At 39.1% G+C, this 24,129-nt stretch overlaps 2 protein-coding genes across 2 annotated transcripts; both read left to right on the top strand.

Moving 5' to 3' along the window:
- The first annotated feature begins 5,594 nt into the window (after positions 1–5,594).
- fmoda (fibromodulin a) lies at positions 5,595–9,553 on the top strand. Its single transcript, XM_032514582.1, has 6 exons — positions 5,595–5,852; positions 6,445–6,824; positions 7,381–7,503; positions 7,599–7,739; positions 7,823–8,090; positions 8,690–9,553. Exons 2-6 carry the CDS (start codon positions 6,456–6,458, stop codon positions 8,839–8,841), a joined length of 1,053 nt encoding a protein of 350 aa, XP_032370473.1. The 5' UTR covers positions 5,595–5,852; positions 6,445–6,455; the 3' UTR covers positions 8,842–9,553.
- A 2,487-nt stretch (positions 9,554–12,040) lies between these two features.
- On the top strand, positions 12,041–19,392 carry slc6a14 (solute carrier family 6 member 14). The gene is made up of 15 exons (XM_032514639.1): positions 12,041–12,181; positions 13,660–13,804; positions 13,897–14,028; positions 15,406–15,567; positions 15,831–15,945; positions 16,032–16,164; positions 16,620–16,760; positions 16,847–16,982; positions 17,079–17,171; positions 17,270–17,395; positions 17,488–17,606; positions 17,796–17,895; positions 17,991–18,100; positions 18,397–18,564; positions 18,724–19,392. Exons 1-15 carry the CDS (start codon positions 12,116–12,118, stop codon positions 18,877–18,879), a joined length of 1,902 nt encoding a protein of 633 aa, XP_032370530.1. The 5' UTR covers positions 12,041–12,115; the 3' UTR covers positions 18,880–19,392.
- Positions 19,393–24,129: the final 4,737 nt, after the last annotated feature.

Raw genomic sequence — 24,129 nt, 5'->3', positions numbered from 1 at the left:
TGTAAATTAATACGTACAGTATATACAATACATGTAATATCCTGTGACAAACAACACACTTTTCTGTTTGAGAGAGAGACTATATGATTTTGTTTAAGTTTTATACAAGTAAATATTTTCAACATGACATCTTACTTAGAAAGAGCAACACTGCATTTTGTTTATTACTACACATCTATTAAACTCATGAATCTGTATGGCAGCCAGATGCAAGACCATCTGCCTGCCATACGTACATAATGAGACCTTTTAGTCCATTCAACGCAAAACAATGTCCTTCAAACAAAACAAATTTCCTCTCACTTACTTGCTTTCATTCTGGAAATAAACATATTATTTGAAAGACTGATTTGGTATAGTTTAAAGTATTTTACTAGCTATTTTTCTGCAGGTGAGTGACAAGAGAAGCAACCTTTAGAATCAAAATTCCAGTGGCATTCCTGTGTGAAGTTCACAGTCTGAGTGGAAAGGACATGGTCCTCTGATCCTCTGATCTTCTGATCCCTGTGCAGCACTGCTCATGACCCAGACAGGAGACACCGGTGGGGGCTGGCTAAGTGTTTGGGGCAATACAGAGTCTACCTTGCCCTTTTACTTTGAAGTCCTGGTCAGCAGACTTCAATTTATCACACTCTAAATGATAACTGTTGCACTAGTTGTTTCATGCTCTTTCACATTTTTTTAAATATTGTTTGTATATGTATCTTTCTGTCAAATACGCAGATTAGACTTTATCTATTAAACCCCCCTAAAACCTGGTGTTATGTTGCAAGAGCTATTAACCTCATAGGTTCGCAAGGTTGTCGGTAATCAGTGATGAGTAAAGGGTTGGAGTTCACCCTGGTTCAGTTCACAGGTGCAACTCCTTTGAGCTGTTTGGAGAAAAATTGTGTTGGGTAGTAAATCCATTATTACCCATATAAAATCACATTTAAAATAACAAATAGTGTGTTCACAAAGCTGGGCAAAGCACCCACCAGTCTGTCCCACTGCATCTTCTGTCCACAGATGCCTGAAGACAAACATAAAAGACAAACCGAAGTACATCTTAAAGGATACGTAGCTTGATGTATCTGTTTGTCCCTCCAGTTTGGAAATCCTTCTTATTCTAAGCTTTAACAATCATAATCTTGACCTTGTAAATTCTGTACTGCAGTCCTGCTCAGCTTTAATGTAATGTGGCCATCTGTTTTTTTCTTTGTTCTGTTTTTTTGATCTTTTTTATTTTTAAATTGTCAGACGTCAGACACAATAGCTTAAAAAACACTATCAATAACATGTGTGAAGCACTAAGCCAGTTCACACTGCACTCTTCCCTATAGTGCTTCTTACTTGTGACAAATGTTGACAAGAGTGCTCTTTGATCGCTCATAGAGATGATGCTGCCCTTGGTCAAAAGCAATATAACAGCAATACATCTGGAATATTTTGACATTTTGGGAAATATGCTTACTTGCTCCATTGCCAGGAGTGAGATTTAAAAAATGATGCCATTATGTCTGTGAAATATGAACAGCCAGGAGACAGTTAGCTTAGCTTATTTTAGTTTAGCATAACCACTTGGAAAACACAACATATAAACCCCTGTAACACAATGTGTTTTTTTTAACTTTGGTTTTTATTACTTAGTGGGCTTTAAAGGTAGCCTGGCTCGGCCCTCCCACATACTTCGGCTCAGTTATTACGGGATGAGGAGAAGGGAGGGACAAGCTAGTCTTTTATGTTTATGCAGAACAGGAACCTGCTGAAAACCATTTTTTAAACTGAGTCAGGCCCGTTTTTATATTGTAATGTAATTTTACTTTTTCTAACTTTCCTGTATAATAAATATGTGTGTGTGGGTGTGTGTGTGTGTTCTGTTGGAAAATACTTCTGACGTCAACAAGAAGTAACATCACCCAACATCGCTTAGAGAACCTTTAAAGTTGTGGTAGTAGTATCATATATTCATAACATGGAATAAGAAGAATGTGGAGTATTCCACTTTTACTGCTTGTGATTGAGTTGACCTACCGCATCAACCCACCGAACACTTGCATCAATACTTTCCACAACACACATATAATGTATATTCCATTTCTCTCGTTTTGTGTAACAGAAGATTAGCATTTCAAATAGGATCCAATCTTGTTTCAGTTAACTGAACATCTGAGCTCGTTTAAAAGCGTAACATAAAGCGTATGAAAATGGAGACAAACAGGGAAACATCCGGCAATGCAGATTAGCAACTTGGCTGCTGCAACTAATATTACATCACAATGAAATCATCAGCAGTGGACCTGATCTGCTTTTGCTTGTTGAGTAATGTGTGTTAAAAGTTCAGGAAAAGGACCTGGTAAAAAGAGAAAAAACCTTGATGGGTGTTGCTCTTTTACTGCTGATAATGTTTTCCAGACAAGTCATTTTACATACTGGTGTATTTTGTGGTAGAGTTTGGCGATGCCTTTGTGTGTCCAGTCTTTTCTAAATTGAGGTAGAATGTGAGCATCAGACCCACAGCAGAAAGATGTTGAAGATTCATAATACTGTAACTAAGTAGTTTCAGACAATGTTCCACTGTACATCTTTAATAGTGATAGGAAATATGAATTGCTTTGGTTTCAATGGTCTATATATTTATATCTCATAGCGTGCAAGGAAACTGTTGTTTTTTACTCAGTGATGGTGCCGTCTGTGTCTAATGTGATGACACAATCATCCCACTTCCACAGGTAGATGGCAGCCTCACAGCGCCAGGTGCCTTGGTATTGTGTGGTGACACTGAACACCACCTTGCTGGCTCCCTCACGCAGGTTTAACTGCTCCTGGTTATGGGAAAGGAGACTTAGATAATGAAGACAGAGTGGTCATCCTCTACATTCATTAAAAATGTATGTGGGCATCTGAATATGTGTGTGTATCTCTTACTATCTGATTAGAGGTCAGGTGTAGTGATTTGCGGTACATCTGGGTGATACATTGAGTGGCGCTGAGGGTTTCTGTTAATAGGCTGGAAGTAATCACGGCTTTTTGGCCGAGGCCGCCACTTCATCACTGTTAATATCATCCAATGTGGCTCTGGAGAAACAACACACAAGTCAATTAACACTTTGGGTTTGGTTTAGATTTCTCTGTCACAGCATAGTGACAGTAAAAAAAATAAACACTCAACATGTTGATCTGTATCACTGATTTGCTAATACCTTCAAATACCTGTTATCTTCAGTACTATGTCTGGGATTGCGATACGTTATTGGGTTTTCTCCAGCCAAACTTTAACCAGTCCAATCAGTGAACAGAGGGAGAGGCTGAGAACAATGACGTTGAGGTCATGTACTAGTGTTGTAGTTCTGTAATGGCGGCAGAGAAAGATGCAAGCAAAGCCATTTACTTTGTTTTAGCAATGCTGCCGTTGTGGCTACGCTGCCCTAAAAGTTAAATTCCATGATGTTGTGGCCCTCCTCCACAAGGGGTTTGGGAAAACTTTTTTCCAGCTCGCAAATGTTAGTGGTGAAGAAGTTGGCTAAGGCTAATGCTATGAGGCTAATGCTAGCAATGCTAATGCTACATATAAGCCTTGTCGGTCTCCCCTCTTGTTGCACATGCGCATAACATACGTCGCGATGAAACTTAATAATGGCAGCTCCAGAGTGGCTCTGGGCGGACCCAATAGTTTTAATCTTCAAAAGAGTACCCGCCTTCGAGGAAGTGCCCATATTATGAAAAAAACACTTTTTCTAGGATTTGGATTGTTATTTTGTTGTATATTGTTACACACAAACTTGGAAAAAAAACATGCTGTTTTGAGTGAGATGAGGGTTGCTAAATGTGTCTTGCCTTCAGTCTCCGGGTGAGCTGTTTTTGCGTCACTAGCCGAGACGAGGTGGCTAACCGTAGCATGCTAGCGCTAGCATACTAGCTCGTTCTCAATGGCAAAACACTGCTACAACACACACTTGTTCACCAAAATCTACAAAGGAACTACTTACTTGTCCCTGTTCTACAGATATTCCACAAGTACTGACAAAAGTTGGAGAAAGAGTTATCTAGCTGATGTGATCTTACCTAGCTACTACGCATGTGCATCTCCCAACAAAGATAGTACAGAAGTGAGATGTCTGCACTCTGTTGCTAAAACAGAGACCTAAACACACAGGGTGAAAACAGGATCTGTAGCAATGTTCAGTACAACAAAAATATGTTGTTGTTTTTTAAAAGAAACCATGTAAACCTATTCTAGTACAACCTCAAAATACAATTATGAACCTGAAAATGAGCATAATATGGGCACTTTATTGATGGAGAGTGGCCAGACTCTGTACAAATCAAATGTACGAGAGTCTGGTAGAACCAGGCTACTTTAAAGGTGCTGGCGCTGGACTATTTTCAACTTTTAGAAAGAGCAAGACTTGCTGTTTCCCCTTGTTTCCAAATTGGGTGGTAAATTCAGGGATTGTCCAAAAAGGATTAAGAAGTTAGAGGGCTTAAGAAAAGTGGAGGCCATTATTCTTTTGGCTGAAGGGCAGTCGGACTATTTTGGGTGAGGAAGGGAGTGTCTTTCACCTTGACAGCACTCATTAGAACTTAATCCGAAGGTTTAATTGGGTGTAAACAATTTTACAAGTTGTACCAAACTAACACTGTTATGTTGTTCTTAAATGGCGCAGGAAGGGTTTTGCAGAGGAGGGTTCAAAGAAAACATAAGGTTCAGTTAACCTCACCACCCCGTTCATTTATACACAGTCCCTAACTGTCTCCCAGTTTTTGTTTCATGTTTAGTGGACAGATAAGGCCCAGACACAACATCCTACTGTGTGAACATGTATCTATCTACACTATCTATTACTGTAAACAATCACACTACTCTTCCCTTGTCACATTATAAAAAGGTGACCCATGATAACAAGAAACAGAGGGAGATGGAAAGAGGATAAAAGGGATACAGAGACAGGAAGAGGCCCGCATTAAGACCAGAAAGACTGTCACACATGTTTTCATTTAACCCTTTACAAGATGAAAGGTTGTTGAGGAGGATTGGAGAGAGTTATATCCACCCCTGCTACAAACTCTCTGGCACAGGGATTTTTGCTAAATACGCAGAAGAGGGTTTGGATGTACTATTTTGTTATCCATTGTCAGTCTGTCTCAATCATGTTTAAAAGCAAGAATCTATGTCTTTATAGTATTGTCACTTTCGCTAGTATTATGGTTTAATATAGTGTAGTACTGCAAGATATATGGTCAAATGCTGTAATCTCCTTTAACGATGACATGACCATTAAACTATATTAAACAGGAAAAAAGTTGCCTTGGATAAAGATTCACTATTATTTACCAATAAAAGGTAATGAACAGCAACTATGTATCACACTTGTGTCATGTAAACCAAATTGCACATACACACACACATATGCACACACACACACACACACACACACACACACACACACACACACACACACACACACACACACACACACACACACACACACACACACACACACACACACGCAAGAAACAGTGGGGTTCAACTGAATGGGACTTAATGTGCTGCACACAGATGGGAACAATCCCTCACAGCCACTGCTGCATCTCACATCACTCACATGTGGAACAAGAGGCTCCAGAGTGGGGTGTGGGGTGTGCTGGGCCATGCCTAAATACAAAAAATGGGGTGCGAGTGGGTGGATGAGGGACTGGAAGGAACCAACAGTAAACGAACAAAGAGAGGGTGGAGAGGGGGATGGCAGAACTGAAAGGAGAGCAGGGAGCTGAGGAACATGCTTTTTACAAAGTGTTTTTCAGAGTCCCCTTCAGTCCTGTGCACACTCTGAAAGAGAGAGGGGACAAGGAGGGTGAGCCTCTCTGATCAGGTAGGTGTGTGTGTGTGTGTGTATGTGTATTTGTATGTACATGTATGTGTGACCATGTGTCTGTCTTTGTGGTATTGCTCTATGAAACCTTATTGGAGATGATTAAATATGTGATTATAGTCCTATTTCTTCTTTTTTTTTCAATTCAGAGGGTAATAATTGAATATTTTACTACAATTTTGGGGCAGCAGTGCAAACTTTTTACAAAGCTGCTATTCATGGCAAGGTTATTTTTTTTCTTCTTTTCTAATCCTTCCTCTGTGGATTCCCTGTGGGTTAAGACCCCAAAGAATGTACCTCTCTTCAGGCAGTAACGCTTCTAAAACAAAGTCCATAAGCTCCACTGCACCATTGCTGTTTAATTTGGCAGCATTTTCTAGAAAAGTTTTTTCAAACCCCGTGCCTTTATATTATATAAGAGGGAGGAACTTTCCCTTAGTGGATACAGAGAATCAGCACAAAACACTTTTTTTACCATCAGTTTACTCTTGAGCTGTATCTGTTTCAAAATGTTTTGATTTGTGAATGAATCCATTTCTATTTTGAATGTTTTTGACTTGTCCCTTTGTGTTTGTGTGTATGTTGATTACAGTGAAGATTTGTATGACTGTGACCATGCGTGTGGTGACTGTCTTCCTCTTGTCTGCCCTGCTTCCACTCTCTTACTCCCATGGACGAGACCCCTTTGCTTGGCTGTACGGCCCGCAGAGCCAAAGATTTGGCTCCCTGCAGGCAGACACAACAGGGGGGTGTCCAGATGAGTGTGATTGCCCTCCCACCTTCCCAGTTGCCATGTACTGTGATGGGCGGGGCCTGACAGCCATGCCAACCATCCCTTCCCGTGTGAAATACTTGTACCTCCAAAACAATGCCATTACAGCTGTGTCCGACTCAGCTCTAGTAAATGCAACCAATCTGGTGTGGCTGATGATGCACCACAACCAGCTGACATCTGACGCCATTGGCAAGAAGGTAAACCTACATCTGGTCTCAGTCGGATCCAGCCACACGTGAGCTCAGAGCATGAAGTTGTGATAATAGTCTAAATGGTTGTCAGATAGCTGGTAGGTGGCTAACATAGTATATTTAGGAAAAAGTCATAGGAAAAAGCCTTACAGTAGGTTATTGAACAAAGGAACAAAAAAACATTCACCAGAGAAAAGTGCAATTTATTTATATTTAATTAGCTGCTCAGCTGCAGCCTGTTAAAATCCACACTTCAACACCACTGCTAACAACACACTGTTTGCCCATGACTTCAGTGCTACAATACAAGTTTGTTAAATTTATCTCTTGTTTCTCTCTCTCTCTCTCTCTCTCTCTCTCTCTCTCTCTCTCTCTCTCTATATATATATATATATATATATATATATATATAAACATGGAAACATGAATTTGAAATAATACTGACTGTTCATTCAGGCACAATGAATATAACTTCATGTGATTTCAGTTGGACTTTTTATGTTGTTGAGTTAACTATTGTGTGGAGGTTAGTGAGTTGTTTGTTCTCCATGTTATTTTTTAGGCATTTATGCAGTTGCAGGGACTAGAGCGTTTATATCTACAACACAACAATTTGACCGACTTTCCATCAAATCTCCCTCGCACACTGCGTGACCTGAGAATCAACCACAACCAGATTAAAAAGGTAATGTATTGCATAGTTTGATAGTCATGCACAGCCTCTCTTTTGGCTGTGCATCACAGATATCAGACTTTACAATTATTTCTACTGTTGCCTAGGTAACAGCTGCAGACCTAGAGGGAATGGATAACCTCACTATCTTGTATCTCCATGACAATGCTGTCACAGACATGGGCACATCCCTGAAGGCACTCAAATCCCTCACACTGCTGGACATCAGCAGCAACAAGTTGACTAAGGTATATGTGTATATCAGTGTGTTTGCAAATGTCCTGTCAATCATCTGCAGGCCTCCAGTAACATTTTCATTAACTGGTCCCAGGTCCCAGAGGTACTCCCCGAACAACTGCACCAACTTTACCTGGAGTCCAACTCCATTGATTCTCTACCAGAGGGCTTCTTGAACCGATTCACTCAGCTGCAGTATGTCAGGATGGCTCACAATCAGCTGACAGACAAGGGTATCCCTTCCAACACCTTTAATGTGACCGGGCTGGTGGAGCTAGACCTCAGCTACAATAAACTGGAGAGAATCCCCCCAGTGAGCACCACACTTCAGCATCTCTATATGCAAGCCAACCAGATCAAAGGTAAAGTGCATATTTTAGACATCACTTTTTGTCTAAGTTATTAAAAGATTCATCAATCAGATTCTATGAACAATCATGTTCTACATAAACAAAATTTTGTGATGTGCTCTTCTCACCTGTTTGTGCACGAGGTTTGGTTAAAAAAGGATTAAGCAACATTGTAAATCAAAATCAAACAGTTGTGGAAACAAACTTGCTGATGTCTCTGGGTCTTTTGAATCTGATCAAACTACACACACAGTTGTAATGATGCACATAATCTTTGAAAAATATTCACTAACAATGTTTTTCCTCATGTTAAATTACATTTTTGCTTATTTTGTATTTATTATTGTGGCAAATTAATTTGGACTTTTTGCAGCAGCAGTGTAAAACTTTGTTGTCATTACTTAGAATTCATTGTGTGGGCGACAGAAAATACGCACTACAGATTTAAATTCCTAACTATAAAATGAATAATATAAAGTTAATCAATAAATATAATTCATAAGTAAGTAAATATAATATTACATACATGGTAGGATGTTGAGATGTTGGCTGTTTGGAGTAGTTTGGGAAAACAAATAAATTCTTCACCACCTCGCCAACTTTCCCTGTAGAGTTCACTCTGGGTAGTTTCTGCAGCGTCGTAGATGTGACCAACTTCTCTAAGCTCCAGACGCTGCGACTGGATGGGAATGAGATCAGTCGCCAGGACATCCCAACAGAATCAACCCTCTGCTTGCGCCTGGCTACCAGCATTGAGGTCTAACTGTGCGTATGACACAATGTGTGGCACTCTGCTCACAAACACAAAGCCATTTACAGCATGCATCAAAAGTGTGACATAATTTGTGTGACGTGCCAAAACTACAGCACTTCAGGGGCGACAATATGATTTAAATTTGACAGCAGGTGGCAGCAGTCCTTACTGCTACATCCTGGTTTAATTTGATTGAATAAAGGTAATAAGATACAGGAGCCCCGTATGATGTTTTTTGTGTATTGAAAATAATCTTACCCTGACCCTCCTTATATGCTGTGAGGATCAATGATCTTTAAATCAGTATTTTTAGCTGTCTTTATCTATCTTCCTACAAAACATGCCTTCCGTTGTTTTGTCTGATAAGTTGATGATAAAAAATATGACAATATCTTCTTCACTTCTCTGACGACCATTTCCCAATATTTAGGTGCAGTCATTTTTCTTAGTGATAAAAATGTGTTGACTGTTTTGTGTCTGTAGAAGATGTTCTTGTTTTGCAGTGAAATCAACTTTCCTCAGATACATAGATAGATATCTATGTTCCATGTGAAAACATATCTACACTGTACTGTAGTGAATCACATAAAGGGCTTTGGGTCTGTGAATTATGATTCTTGAGTTACTTTATGCATTACATGGATTGGTCATTATACTGACAAAGGGTTTATGTTTACGAGCCTATTGCTGAATAAATAAAAGTTTGGATGTAAAAAAAAAAACTCTACTTTGTGTCTAAAATATCCCTATATTTAACTCTTTGTCTGTATATTTGTGGTTTAAGTCAGTGATGTTGTGGACTAAAAAGACAAAACACAGGAGAAATATAGTATTACAGTTTGCTTAGGACAGAGTCAGCTTTTGTTCATACTAAACTGAAGCAACTATCAATTAAGGTTATCTAGACACTCTCTGGCTATTAAATACACACACTTGTTTCAAAGGGTAATATGAACAATGTGAGAATTTTTACAAGACACATATGTACATACTTGTACATTAAATCACGTACAGTATGAGTATTTTCAAAAGACTACAGATCTTCAGCTGCACCCTCTAGGTGGTGTCAGTGACTTCCTGCCGCAGCAAAGTCATTCAGGACACCAGACTTTTTGGACTAAAGAGGATTTAGAGGGTGAACCCTCTCCAGCCAAATGGGGCTTTCTGTACTTTCCGTACCAGAGGAGCAAGAAGAGGCCAGTTCATCTGAAAAGAGGAAACTGGAAAGAGACAAAAAACTAACTGATGGTAGGTTTTGTCTACTAAATAAAACCAGTAGATAACACCCTCCTTTCTTAAGACTGTTTGTTCACCAAAATTATGTCATGTTATCTGTCTCTTTATTGTCAGAGTGAATGACAATGAGTGACTTATCCAGCTGTCCTGTTGCATCAGGGCTAAACACTGCGTGTCAGCTGGCCAGTGGCTGGATAGTCAGAAGAAAACAGCACATCTACATTTATAATGTTTTTCTCCATCACTAAATTTTGTTATCTGTGCCCACACCAGCAGATACCGTCATTACAGCTAAGGTATATTATGGGTTTAGAGTAGTTAGATTGTGGCCGCACATCATTGACCAAAATTGGCCCATAAACCAAAAGACCTTAAACCAGAGCACATAACACACTGGAACCATGAGAACTATGATGACTGTATGGTTTTTGAAGATTTTGGCTTTCAGGGTGTGATTCAGCCATAATAATTTACATAATCACCTGCTTGAAAATGTGTGTGTTGAATACTTTAATGTGTTTATTTCCAAAAAATCCATTAACCATATTTTCTGTGAAGCCAAAAACCCCAGCCTTAGCCCAGCCCTGGCCCTTGGTGTGTGCAGTGTTTTAGCAAGGCAAGGCAAGGCAGCTTTATTTGTAGAGCACATTTCAGCAACAGGGCAATTCAAAGTGCTTTACACAAAATCAGTTAAACAGATAAAACACAAGTAAAAACAGTTAAAAATCATAATCATTAAAAACCGGTAAAACACATGAATAGACAGTTAAAAACAAAATAGAAACATTAGGACACATAAAACACAAGAATAAAAGTCACAGTGCAGCCTAAGAAATTTAAAGAAATGAGCATTCATTTAAAGAAAGGCAGCATCAAAAAGAAAGGTCTTCAGCCTTGATTTAAAAGAACTGAGAGTAGCAGCGGATCTGCAGGTTTCTGGGAGTTTATTCCAGATATGAGGAGCATAGAAACTGAAAGCTGCTTCACCCTGTTTAGTTCTGACTCTGGGGACAGAAAGTAGACCTGTCCCAGATGACCTGAGAGGTCTGGGTGGTTCATAGTGTAGTAGAAGATCAGAAATATATTTTGGACATAAACCGTTAAGGGATTTATAAACTAGCAAGAGTACTTTGAAATCAATTCTTTGAGACACAGGACGCCAGTGTAAAGACTTCAGAACTGGAGTGATGTGATCCAGTCTCTAGCACACAACACACACACACACACACACACACACACACCACACACACACACAACACACACCCCCACACACACCCCACACCACACACACACCACACACACACAACACAACACAGACACGCAAGTAAGAGGTGAATTTGTTATAGGCCTTAAATATAACTAGTGCAACTGACAATCATGCCCACAAATTGTCTCAATGAAAGGAGAAAAATTAAATTAGCCAGAGACCAACCCAACTCTGGTCTATTTAAAAAATATAAAGGAATAAGCCCAAGTCCGGCACATACTGACTCGGCGTGTAGATTGCGGACCTCTAATTTGATGACCTCCTCTTGACCCATAGAACTGGTATGAGGTAATATTCTCTTAAGAAATGGGGGGAGCAGGACATTTATCTCTCTGTGTCACCAGTCATGTCACCTAACAAACTTGTGGTCACATCATCAGGTTATGATTATGGTTGACACAGATCTACATATGTTAACAGCAAAGTGATTATGTGCAGATGTCATAGACCAAAATGAGATCAGTCCATCATTAGTCACAGCAGTGGCTTAGGGAGTAGTTGTTATGACATGGTTACTGGTGTATGATCACTCACCTCAGTCACACACACAGACACACACACACAGTGGCAGACAGTTCAAATCCACAGCTCATGATTCCAGTTTAAAAAAGATTAATTGCACAAACAGCCAGCAGTGTTGTTAGGGGAGGGTCTGGGCAGGCGATTGGTTCACAGGCTTCACAAGGCATCACTCCCTTGTCTGTTTGAGGGGAAGGGACTTTAAAACAGACCTACCTGAGTAATTTGAGTTTCTTATACAGACCATTTACAAGCAAGGACATGAGGGAATACAGCTGGAACAGTTTCAAGGATTTAATTTTCACAAATTCTGCTGTTGTTGACCAGGTAGGATTACAAATCTGTTGGACCAGACTTTCACTCAGTAGTTTACAATACAACGGTTACGTGGGATAAGACTGAGGAAATGGGGGGCTTGCCTGTATTTCTGATAATAAAACCTAAGGTAATCTAGTGAGGAACATAAAAACAGCCGTATTGCTTGCTTATGGAATATAAATAAAGAAATAAAAAATAAACGTTTTTAGTTTTTAATTGTAATAATTTTCGAAGAAATATGTGTTTTTGTGTATTTATGATACATGCAGAAGAAGGTGAAAAAAATCTCATTTAAATATAATAGCTTCATTTAAAGAGCCATAGATGTGAAATTGTCTGGGAGTGATGATGTCATTTTTTACTACACTGATGGTTGGTGTGCTGAAACTACCACAATTCAATATTACAGTTTTTTGCAATTGCTTAAGCACTATTTTGGAAACAGGGTCCGGTGTTTAAAAACACTACACCCAATAGCACATCAGACCCTTTGCCATATGAAACACTCTTGCAAAAACTATACATTTCATGAAAACACATTTTGATACTATATGAAACATGCATGTTTCATATGAATTTATTCAGAATACACACTGCTGTTGCTAACCTAAAACACTTTTAGTAAGTCTACTTCTCAGTGATTAGAGTGTAAATGAAGTACAAGGAGAAGTGCAAATGTATATTAAGTTCACCAAACACTACACAAGACCAATGCTGCACACTGAGGAAAATATAATTTTTTTCTTTCCATATCCCAGTATTCATGCTACAGTACCACAGCAGTGTGCATAACACTATCAGCTCAGCAAACAAGAGACAAATATAAAATACTGTCTGCAGTACAGGTTACAAGTACAGTAAAAAAAAAGACTTACCTGCTGCATCTGTATAGTTCATAAAGAAAGGCAGCTTTATTTATGTAGCACATTTCAGCAAGAGGGCAATTCAAAGTGATTAACATAAAAACGTTTAAAATAATAAAAGTTACAGTGCAGTACAAGAAATTAAACACTAAAGACCAGTTAAAAACAGTCAAAATGAACTACGAAAATAAAAGTTACATTGCAGTATAAGAAATTAAACATTAAAGAACAGTTAAAATAAAATTAAAACATATAGCATATGAACAGATAACATATTAAACCTGATTTGTGTGTCTATAATAAAGCATTCATGTGTTTGCGCACCTGAGGGCTGTGTTTCACAGATTGGCTCATACGTTTGGTAAATTTAAAATTGCAAGGAAGTGACATCATGATCATCATCTGTGTCTAATGGATGCAAGTGTGTTTAGTGTTTTCCAAATCACTGTTTGTGTTGTTTTGCAAGAAGTGGGAGGCTGACATTGCGCTTACAGTGGTGCACATCTGGGCCAACGTTTTGCTCCTTGAGTGCAAGGTTTTGAAAATTTTATAGTACCTTTGGTTAAATTAAATTAAATTTTTTACACACTGCAGTTGTAACTTTTACCACTTTTCAATGAGCAGGACCCACATGTGGATGATGGTGATGAGAACACTGAACGTGGGAACTGGGCCAGCAAGAAGGAATACATCCTCTCTATGATCGGCTATGCTGTTGGACTGGGAAATATCTGGAGATTTCCCTATTTGGCCTACAATAATGGAGGGGGTACGTATTTGGTGTCTAATGCATGTTAGTGTAAGAAATCCTGTTTGATAGCACCACTGGTAATATTGTATTTAATCCCTCACTTTGAGCAGGTGCCTTTCTTATCCCCTACTTTGTGATGCTGGTGTTTGCTGGAATTCCTCTTTTCTTCCTGGAAAGCGCCTTCGGGCAGTTTTGCAGCCAAGGACCAATCAACATATGGAGAGCTGTGCCTATCCTGCAGGGTAAGAATACCACTTACAGGACAATTCCAGCCAATTTTTATGTTAATCTTGATCGCTATAAATATGCGAGTACTTTCTTAGCTTGCTTGCCTGATTAGCTGCTAGAGCTAGCTGTTATCTGCTATTGATAAAGTGTGTTCAGCCAGGCTTTTGTGAAAATCATAAAGCAGGCACTCTAAGGCTGAATCCCATTTCTCCGTCTTACCCCTACCCCTTACCCCTAACCCCTAGCCCTTACCCTTTAAAAGCAAGTAGTAAGGGCTAGGGTTGAAAACATACCACAATGAAATTGGACACCACTAGGTTACATCACCATACATTATTGATCACAAACTTCCAAGATGCCGTCTGTAAGTGTGTCTATGTTGATTGTGTAGGTTTTGACAACAGTGTCACATGCATTTTTATATTTTTTAGGGATTTTATGTTCACTTTGGTTGTGCAGAGGAAGATGTTCTCATCAGTACATAGGTCTGTTTGCAATACACATGTGTATACACACTGAATGGTGTGTTGTAGGCTACATCTGTTTTAGTCATCACTGTTTTGAATGTCATTTTGTCTTTAACACCCAATAAATTACACATGGGAAAACAGTCAAAAACATTACATAAAATGTATTATATTACAGAACCATCATCAGCTATTAGAACCATAACTTACATGTTACACACATAAAGACACTCAAATGTATAAAACTAAAAAAAAACACACAAACAAACAAATAAACTACAGCTGTTTTGATATTCCAGACCAGACTGTTTGTTGGCCAGTAATCCCCCGCCCCCCTCACAAATTTCATCAGTGTCCTTATCAACCAAAACAACAATGTTCAAGTGCATGAACAGGAATTAATTAAAAATTATTACAATAATACAGTACCGATACAATAATGAATGGCTTCAACATGAACACATGATTTAAGAAACATTTGCTCGTTTTCAGCCCGAAAGTGAAATAGCAGCAACATTCAATGACTTTATAGTGAAAAAACATTACAGCATACATTGATGTTAAAATGTACAGATGGGTAGGACAGTCTGAAACGTTTTGCATCGTCTTTTGCTGTACGTTTTGTTGGTAAATGTCAGATTCACACACGTCTCATCTTCACATCACAAACAAGGAAATAAATTTGACCCGTTCTCACTCCCGCTTGGTCAGTAGCTGGACGTGGGACGGCTGGGATTGTTGCGAGTAATGAAAATGTGATAGGGGGCCCCCGGCACTACATCAATGTCTTCCAGTGATACGGGCCCCAGATTGGTCCAAGCCCAGAAGCAACTGCGTACCCTGCTTACTGATAGTTACACATCAGGAAAATTCAATTCTCATAGCCACATGCCCTGCTTGTAACCTCTCTCTCTTGCTCTCCAGGTGTTGGTGTTGCCATGGTTGTGGTCACTTTAATAGTATCAGTTTACTACAACGTCATCATCGCCTACAGCCTGTACTACATGTTCGCCTCTTTCCAGTCTCCTTTGCCATGGTCCAGCTGCCTCAGTCAGGCTGACAGTAACTGCAGCAACACGCCAATAGGTGCTTTTTTCAGTTGTGGGTCAAATCTGCTGTTTGGTGAAAGCTACTGTGTCATTTACCTGGAGTGGGGGTGCAAGAACAATGACAAGATGACATAATTTGAAATAAATGAAATATTGAAATGTATGCTAAAAACCTGTAGTTCAGTGCATTTTGTATCAGTATTATGGCGCATTTTCAGCTTCAGGTCAAAGCTAAATAATAAAATAACTTATCTATTCTGGGAAATTATTGCTTTTAAATTACCTGTTTTACTTTTCTAGTGTACCACAATGTAAGTGATTCTTTAGTGACCAACTGGACTCAGGGAAACAGCACTCACCCTTTATCCGACATGATCACAGTTCCAATGCAGAGCCCAAGTGAGCAGTACTGGGAGTAAGAATCACACACTAATACAAACAAGCACTGCACACACTTGTCATACTGCTGTGGCTGTACAGTCAGATTTCTCTCTTCCTCAGTCGTGTGGCTCTGCAGAGATCCAGTGGTCTGGATGAAACGGGACCCATAGTTTGGCACTTGGCCCTCTGTCTGCTGCTGAGCTCCATGATTGTTGCTGCAGCGCTCATCAGAGGCATCAAGTCATCAGGCAAAGTAAGACAACAACCTCAAAAGCCCAAAGTCAGGACCAATGCATATTTGAAGCCCACTGCAAAAATCAAACAGTCATTTTTATAGGAAGGGTTTCCTGCAATACAACACAAGCACATCTCTCACTTAGCTAGATGATAAAAAATCTTGATTCATGCTCAGCTGCCTTGGTACATCACAGGGAGTCTATTGAACACTATCTGTATCTATAGCTTTCTTGTTGAAAATTAGAAAATAAAATACCACTGCCAAGTGTATACAAGACAAGAGTCTACAGTCATGCTAGAATCTATGTGAGGCTGTATTTAGCTCAAAGCACCTTGAGTACATTTACATTTGTAAGCCCTGAGGTTTTACAATGTACGCTTGTAACTCCCAGTAGCAAGAATGTACCAAATGAAATTGCATTTTTTATATTTTTTTTCTACAATTACAACTCTTGTTTTTTGTCTTTAAAGGTTGTGTATTTTACAGCTACATTTCCTTATGTGGTGATTCTGATCCTGCTGATCAGAGGTGTGACACTAGAGGGAGCCAGAGACGGTATAGAGTTCTACATTGGTTCCCAATCCAATTTGACTAAACTGACTGAAGCACAAGTAGGGACCAAAATGCACATGATTAACTACAACACAGAACAGTAATCTAAGTATTTTGATTCAAAGCATGACTGTGTGTTTTTTAGGTCTGGAAAGATGCTGCAACTCAGACCTTTTACTCTCTCTCGATTGGATGGGGTGGAGTCATGACACTTGCTTCCTACAACAACTTTCACAACAATGTGTTTAAGGACTCATTTGTTGTAACACTTACTAATGCTGGTAGGATCAAAGCTACAGTAACATAATCATTTAAATAAAATTTTAATAATTCATATATTTGTCTCATCTACTTGGCCATTTTCATCTTTTTCCGAGGTACCAGTGTGCTTGCGGGCTTTGCCATATTTTCAATCTTGGGTCACATGGCTCACATCTATAAAATGCCTGTTGGAGAAGTGGTGAAGGAAGGTCAGGCAGACACACCATCTGGGCATCAAATACATTACTAAAACATTTGGAAGACAGCCAGGTGGCCTCTGATGTTTTGTTTGTTTGTCTTTGTGCAGGATTTGGCCTGGCATTCATTGCATATCCAGATGCTTTGTCTAAGCTTCCTATTTCCCCTCTTTGGTCCATTTTGTTCTTCTTCATGCTTTTGACTGTTGGTCTGGACTCTCAGTTTGCAGGAATAGGTGAATTATTTTGTTGCCTTTCATACGTGCATAACATTAAAAACGTTGCTGTTGTGATTGCTGTATCCTGAAATCTCTCCTCTTGTCATTAGAGGTGATTACCACCTGTCTGCTCGATGCCTTCCCTAAAACCTTCAAATCCAAACGAGCTTTATTGACTATAACAACATCTTGCATCCTCTACCTGCTGGGTTTGCCTTGTATTACAAGGGTAAGGTTGCCTTAGTGTACTTTGGTTTACTGGACAAAGGCCTTGTTAACCTACTAAGGAGTGTGTGTGTGTGTGTGTGTGTTTGTGTGTGTGTTTGTGTGTGTGTGCGTGTGTGCGTGCGTGCGTGCGTGCGTGCGTGCGTGCGTGCGTGCGTGCGTGCGTGCGTGTGTGTGTGTGTTTCTGAGATAGGCAGGAATATACTGGGTGACTCTAATCGACCAGTTTGCCGGCAGCTGGGTGCTGCTATTTTTGGTTCTCTTGGAGATCATTGGTGTCTGCTACATATACGGTAAATATGATAATTGTAAATATGGGCATTTAAAGTAACAGAGAGCCCTTAAACTTCCGCTGTGTACATATCTGTATTGTTTTCATGTATTACAGGAGGCAACCGTTTTATTAAAGACATTGAGATGATGATTGGAAAAAAGAGTTTCACTTTCTGGCTGTGGTGGAGAGCATGTTGGTTCTTTATCAGCCCCTGCATCATAGTGGTAAGTCAAAAGTCACACTACAACCCTGATGTAAAACACTCTGGCAGCATCTGCATAAATGCATATGTTCAGAAATTATTATTATGGCTTCAAAAGCTACATAAATTAATGGGAAAATGTGTTATTATTTGTGCCAGCAGCCACTGAACTTGTATGAATTACAATTGAATTAAATACAGATTTAATGTTTGTATGTAACTGCTTCTGAGCAAATTAAAAAAGTGAATAAATTAAACTGCCCTAAATCCATACAGTTAGTTCTGATCATGTTTGATTAATGAAACCTGCTGCCTTAGGTGATCCTGATCTGGTCACTGATGACATTTACGCCACCCTCTTATGGAGGAGTCCAGTTCCCAGTGTGGGGTTTGGTTTTGGGCTGGTGCATCGCTGTATTTATCCTCCTCTGGGTCCCTGTCATTGCTGTGTATACACTGATGAGAGCAGAGGGAAGCCTCTGGAAGGTGTGTATGTGTGTGTTATGTTAGTTGGAAAAATATGGTAATTTAAATTGCTAATGTTGTGTTCATTTTTCAAAGCATTGCATATTGCACATCTTGAAATTTTATTCCATTAATTCAAAGAGTGAAAACGAAATTATGTTAATCCCTTACCTTCCACAGCGTCTGAAGTCATTGTGCTCTCCAGCTGAACAATGGCATCCCTACCTGGACATTCATCGAGGAGAACGCTACTCACAAGAACACTGCCGCCTCAGGATGAGGCATAAAACCAAACCAGAAGTAAATGTAAATGTCATCTCCAGCTCATGGCTGTGATATGTGTTTTTGTGTGATTACGTTTTCTTCCCTTTGGTGCAGCAGTGTAATCTGTGAAACTTTATACTGAAAGCTAAAGTTATATTAAATGATTTGTGACAAACCATCTACCATTTTCTGCTAGGGCGGGCAGCGTTCAGCAATCTTGTGTGAGGTCATATGTTTACGGTAATCTGAGCAGAGCCATTTAGGACTCAACCACACAGACCAATGACCAAAAACAAGTGCAAAGTGTCTGGAAGCTACTTAGAATAATAGCAATTTTTTCATGTTACGGAAATAATTTATCAAACTATTGCTTAATTGGGCTTGAGAATCAGATAACAGGTCTTATTTTGGTCTATGGTTTTGAATTTATCTCACTGTCTTTCATCCAGTATGCTTATATTCTGTCAGTAGTGACTCTACCAATGATCGTTTTTGTCTTTCTATGTCAAGTATAGTTTTGTGTCAATTAACTATATCTTTTGTTCCTCACCTCTACTATTGTACAATAAATAACTTATTTGTCCATGTTTGTATACTGCCCAGCTGCTTTAAATGACATATTTATATAGATCAGATATTGCTAAATGTGTTAAAGCTAGTCTCACATTGGCTTCAGTGACAGGGTAGTATTACAACCACCAGTTGGTGATCACAACTCAATCGTTATGAAGTTCTACCCTGAACTCTTTACTCTAATCTCATTATCCAGATCAGTATTGCATGTGTCAGGTCTATATAAAAGGTTGCATTGCTCTCTTTTTTTTACGTTGCCCCCACAATCACACAAGGTCAGGGTGGAGAGGAGCAGGTAGCAGAGCGAAAATCAACAGGGACTGCAGCAGGTCTGGAGTCAGGGGCTGGGCAGAGAAGCAAACAAGTAATTAATAGAAGCACCAGCAAGCCCAGGAACAAACACTAAGCACCAAGTTAACACACTGGTGGACGGAACAATGTGGCAAAGATAGAGAGATCAACCTAGGTTTTTGTACTGGTGAGGAGAGTAGTTGATTGGCAGAGCTGATTGAACGGCTTTGTCCCTTGACCTACTTACACCAACTGGGAGACAGTTACACAAGGAAAAAATGGGGAAAACACACTAGGAACAGGGAAAGACTGCTGCCCCACAACACCAAGGCAATAGTATAAACATTCAGTTGCCAATTTATTAGGTACACCTAGCTAAAGTATTCTATATTTGTCTTTTTTATCTTCTACTTTCAGACTCCCCTATCCTCTCCGTGGCACTCAGTCCCAACACCATTCATAAAGCAAATATATAATTTCATTTTTAAACAAAAGTCAGTCTTTTCTACAACCTTATAAGTAGTTATATAGTTAATATAGTTGTGTGAGGTTGTAGGTCCAGCAGCATGAAAATGTTAACATGCTGATGTGAGGCGGATATAATGTTTACCATGTTCACCAACTTAGTTTAGCATGCTAGTATGCTATTATTATCTATTTATACATTTTCCTCTGTTTGTCTGGTCGTGGGGGCAGCAGCAGGATGGCTGACCCATCTCCACAGTGCTGTGCAGCTAAGTCCTAAGCAAGGTAGTCCCGACATTCACGTTTTCAAGGTCCTCCTTGGGGGACTCCATGAAGTTCCCGAGCCCAATGAAATGCATAATCTAAATAATAATAATCAGTCTGTTCTGAGATCTACCTCAAGGTCTCCTACCAGTTGGATCTGTCTGGAAAAACCTTGCAGCTGGATTGCTGGGGGTTCATGGAGCCAATGGAGGCATTGTGAACAGATGCCCGACCCACCTCAACTGGTCGCTTCCTACGCAAAAAAAGCAGCAGCTATACTCCAAGCTACCTCTGGATGTGTGAGCTCCTTACCCTATCTCTAGGGCCAGCCACCCTACAGAGCAAACTAATTTCAACCTCTTGTATGCACTGCATAGGCACTGTCCTAGACAATTTGCTAATATTTGATAATCAGCACTAAATTCAAAGTACAGCCAAGGCTGATGGGAACATCAGTAGTTTTGAAGGAATTTCGTCATAAGTATTAGAAAAACTGAAATTGTTAACTTATGACAGCACAGGATGAAAGCTTCGGGAATGAGAGTTATTACAAATGATCCTCTGGGGAACAGGAATGTATGTACCAAATTTCACAGCAATCCATCCAACAGTGGACACATTTCAATATCCAAAAATTTCAAGGTCATTTAGATGCCAAAGGGAAAGTTAGGAGATCATTAAAGTTATTATGAGACATAATCTGGAACCATAAATGTTGGTAGGATTTCATTAGGATTCAGCCTCCAGGGATCTTGAATATAAAGTGTGAATGTTTGTATATCATTTATTTGCAATCCATGACGTATCTTCTAAGTAATGTCATTGTGGGTATTTTCTTTTGATGCATTGCAGGAGTGAACTGTTTGATTAAAGACATTAAGATGATGTTAGGAAAAAAATAAATTGATTAGATTAGATTAGATTAGATTCAACTTTATTGTCATTACACATGTACAGGTACAAGGCAACGAAATGCAGTTTCGGTCTAACCAGAAGTGCAATAGCAGTAAGTGCAGGATATATACAATGGTTCCATAAGTGCAAGACATGGATATGTAATGAATAAATATAGAAAAGAATACTATTATAAACAGAGTTTTACAGATGGGTTTGTCCTATGAATACAAAATATAGATAACAAGTATTGTGAGCAAGATTTGCAGCTAGGAATTTGGTGGATATTACTATAAAAAAATTAAAATTGCCACCTTTAACATACACTTGCAAGGCAACTTTGTTGTTTGGGAGATGCTGGTCTGGTCTCTCACAACCTTAGTGCTCGCAACCTAGGGAAAGGTCCAGTACACAGACTGGAGCTCGGCTCGGGGCTGTTATTCCTCTGATGGATGACATCACTACCTGGATGGCCATCAAGGAGAACGATATTCAGAAGAACTCTGTCGCTCGGCAAACGATACGCAAATGTAAACTTCCAGTTCACTATTGTGCATAAATTGATATGTTACATATACACCACTTTATTATCCGAAAGGAAATTTGATCAGCAGCAAACATCACATCAATGACCGTGACAAACATTAAATATTATATCATATCGTATTATATTATGTCATATTATAGTATATTACATTATATTATATTATATTATATTATACCAGCAACAAATACAGAAAAATTCCCCACCACAAGGTACACCTACCACACTAAACCAAAAGCTGAAAAACAAGCTAAAAGTAGATAGGTTAACCCACTTGTGCCAAAAGACTGCAGTATATTTATTAAGGAAAAATTCCACAACATGTGTTGGTCTAAAGTCTTGAAATCTTTTACAGGCAAATATCTAACAATAAAATCTTGACATTTTGAGATCACATGAAATATTACACTTTTATCTTTACTGAAAATTGTTACAAACATTATATGTGTACAGTGGATTGACACCAACTACTTGATTGTGCTCCTTGTAGCTTCTGAGATGCAGAGCCATTATGTCATTTATTTCATATTGTAGTATATTTTGTCTTTGGGCACTGCGACTAATATTTTTGTTCTCAAAATATAATAGAATATGTATTAAATAGTGTAGGCTATGATAAGATTAGATTAGGGTTTGAGCGATTTTGAATTTTTTTTTTTTTTTTCAGATTTGTGCTTGGAAAGCCCAGAGAACAATTCCACCAAAGGAAATTAAAAACCAAATAAGGTGATGATTCTGTTTATGTCAGTTTAAGGAGGAACACAAAGCACATGTTGCATACAGATCCAGGCTTGTGCTTTAAATGTGCTTACACATCACTTTTCAACCAGTCACTGAAGTCAGCTTTAGTCAAAGCATAACATTCACATGCATTATAATTGTGTGCTCATGAAAAAGCAGACTGACTAGCACATTAGTTTCCTTTGTAGCTACCCCCTCAAAGTTTTGCTGCTATCAGGGAATTTAAGGGGTCACTTATTATTTACCAATGCTGACTCTCTCCAAAATCCCAAAACTAGAGTGCTCAAATTTGCGATGTCATCAAGCAACTGCCCCCTAGACAGTTTATTGGTAAAGAAGTTATAGATTACATTGAGAGCACCCAGGGAAATGTTCTGAGTAAATGGGTATACTTGTTCCAGAACAACAATACTTTTTCTGGTTTATAAATCCCTCTGGGGCCAAAATACATTTATGATCTTCTGCTTCACTATTTCTGTCCCCAGAGTCAGTATTAAACAGGGGGAAGTAGCGTCCAGTTTTTATGCAACACATTTTTGGAACAAACTCCCAGAAAACTGCAGGTCCAAAATGCAACCTAGAGTGTTTTTGTGAATGTTCGCAAGTCAAACTTTCGTTTAAAAGCATAAGTAGCACAGAAGCTTAAGATTTACATTATTCACATTTTTGGTCAAATGGCCTTTTGAATGTAAGAGCTAGGGGCACTACTATGATAGCATCAAAAATCACAGTTTTTTTAAAACACTAAGAACACTCGACATTGACATAAAACGTTACACTATCCGCCATCCGCCATCTTGTCAGTCAAAAAGTGTCATTCTCCGAATGCGAATGAACAGACTCCATAGGAGGAAATGTTATTCTTATATGAGGCTCCTTTTTCAACTACAAGGTCAACATTGTTTTTCAACAACAAAACAACAAATCATCTGTGCATTTATATGGAACTAAGCTTTCTTCACTATCCTCCCTGTCATGGTACATTTGGAGAGCAACTATTTTTGACTGGCTAGATGGACGGCGACCGGAAAAACAACAGCTACAGTGAGTTGTAAAAACCTTTCTTTTTAGTATACTCTGTGTACACAAACAATGTTCTCAATGCTCAAATTCATGTGTAGAGCCCCCGGTGATACTTCAATATAGCAAAGATAGCAAAGTTTCATGTTGTTTGAGCCACTTAGTGTTTTAAAAATAGTGATTTTGATGCTGTCATAGACGTGCCCCTAGCTCTCCCTTTCAAAAAAACATTTGAAAACAAGAATGTGCGCTACAAATAAAGCGGCCTTGCCTTGCCGTGTGTGTGTGTGTGTGTGTGTGTGTGTGTGGTGTGTGTGTGTGTGTGTGTGTGTGTGTGTGTGTGTGTGTGTGTGTGTGTGTGTGTCGTAATGACAGTACTGACTATAACCTCTGTTGTTGCCTTTGTCTTTCTGCTACTATAATTTTACTGCTTTTATGTTCAACTGTTTTTATGCAGTGACAATACAATACAGTCATGTTTATCATCACATAATCACTTTCTAACTGTAATGATCTTTGTGCTACAGGAG

This window comes from Etheostoma spectabile, chromosome 4, assembly GCF_008692095.1.
Source record: "Etheostoma spectabile isolate EspeVRDwgs_2016 chromosome 4, UIUC_Espe_1.0, whole genome shotgun sequence".
NCBI lineage: Eukaryota > Metazoa > Chordata > Actinopteri > Perciformes > Percidae > Etheostoma > Etheostoma spectabile.
This window is presented reverse-complemented; position numbering and strand designations above follow the sequence as displayed.

Coding starts and splice junctions, on each gene's coding strand:
- slc6a14 (XM_032514639.1), top strand. CDS start 12,116: ATGAGGGAATACAGCTGGAACAGTTTCAAGGATTTAATTTTCACAAAT. Junction 15,568..15,830: donor CTGCAGCAACACGCCAATAG/GTGCTTTTTTCA, acceptor TTACTTTTCTAG/TGTACCACAATGTAAGTGAT. Junction 17,396..17,487: donor CTCTCAGTTTGCAGGAATAG/GTGAATTATTTT, acceptor TCTTGTCATTAG/AGGTGATTACCACCTGTCTG.
- fmoda (XM_032514582.1), top strand. CDS start 6,456: ATGACTGTGACCATGCGTGTGGTGACTGTCTTCCTCTTGTCTGCCCTG. Junction 6,825..7,380: donor CTGACGCCATTGGCAAGAAG/GTAAACCTACAT, acceptor GTTATTTTTTAG/GCATTTATGCAGTTGCAGGG. Junction 7,740..7,822: donor GCAGCAACAAGTTGACTAAG/GTATATGTGTAT, acceptor AACTGGTCCCAG/GTCCCAGAGGTACTCCCCGA.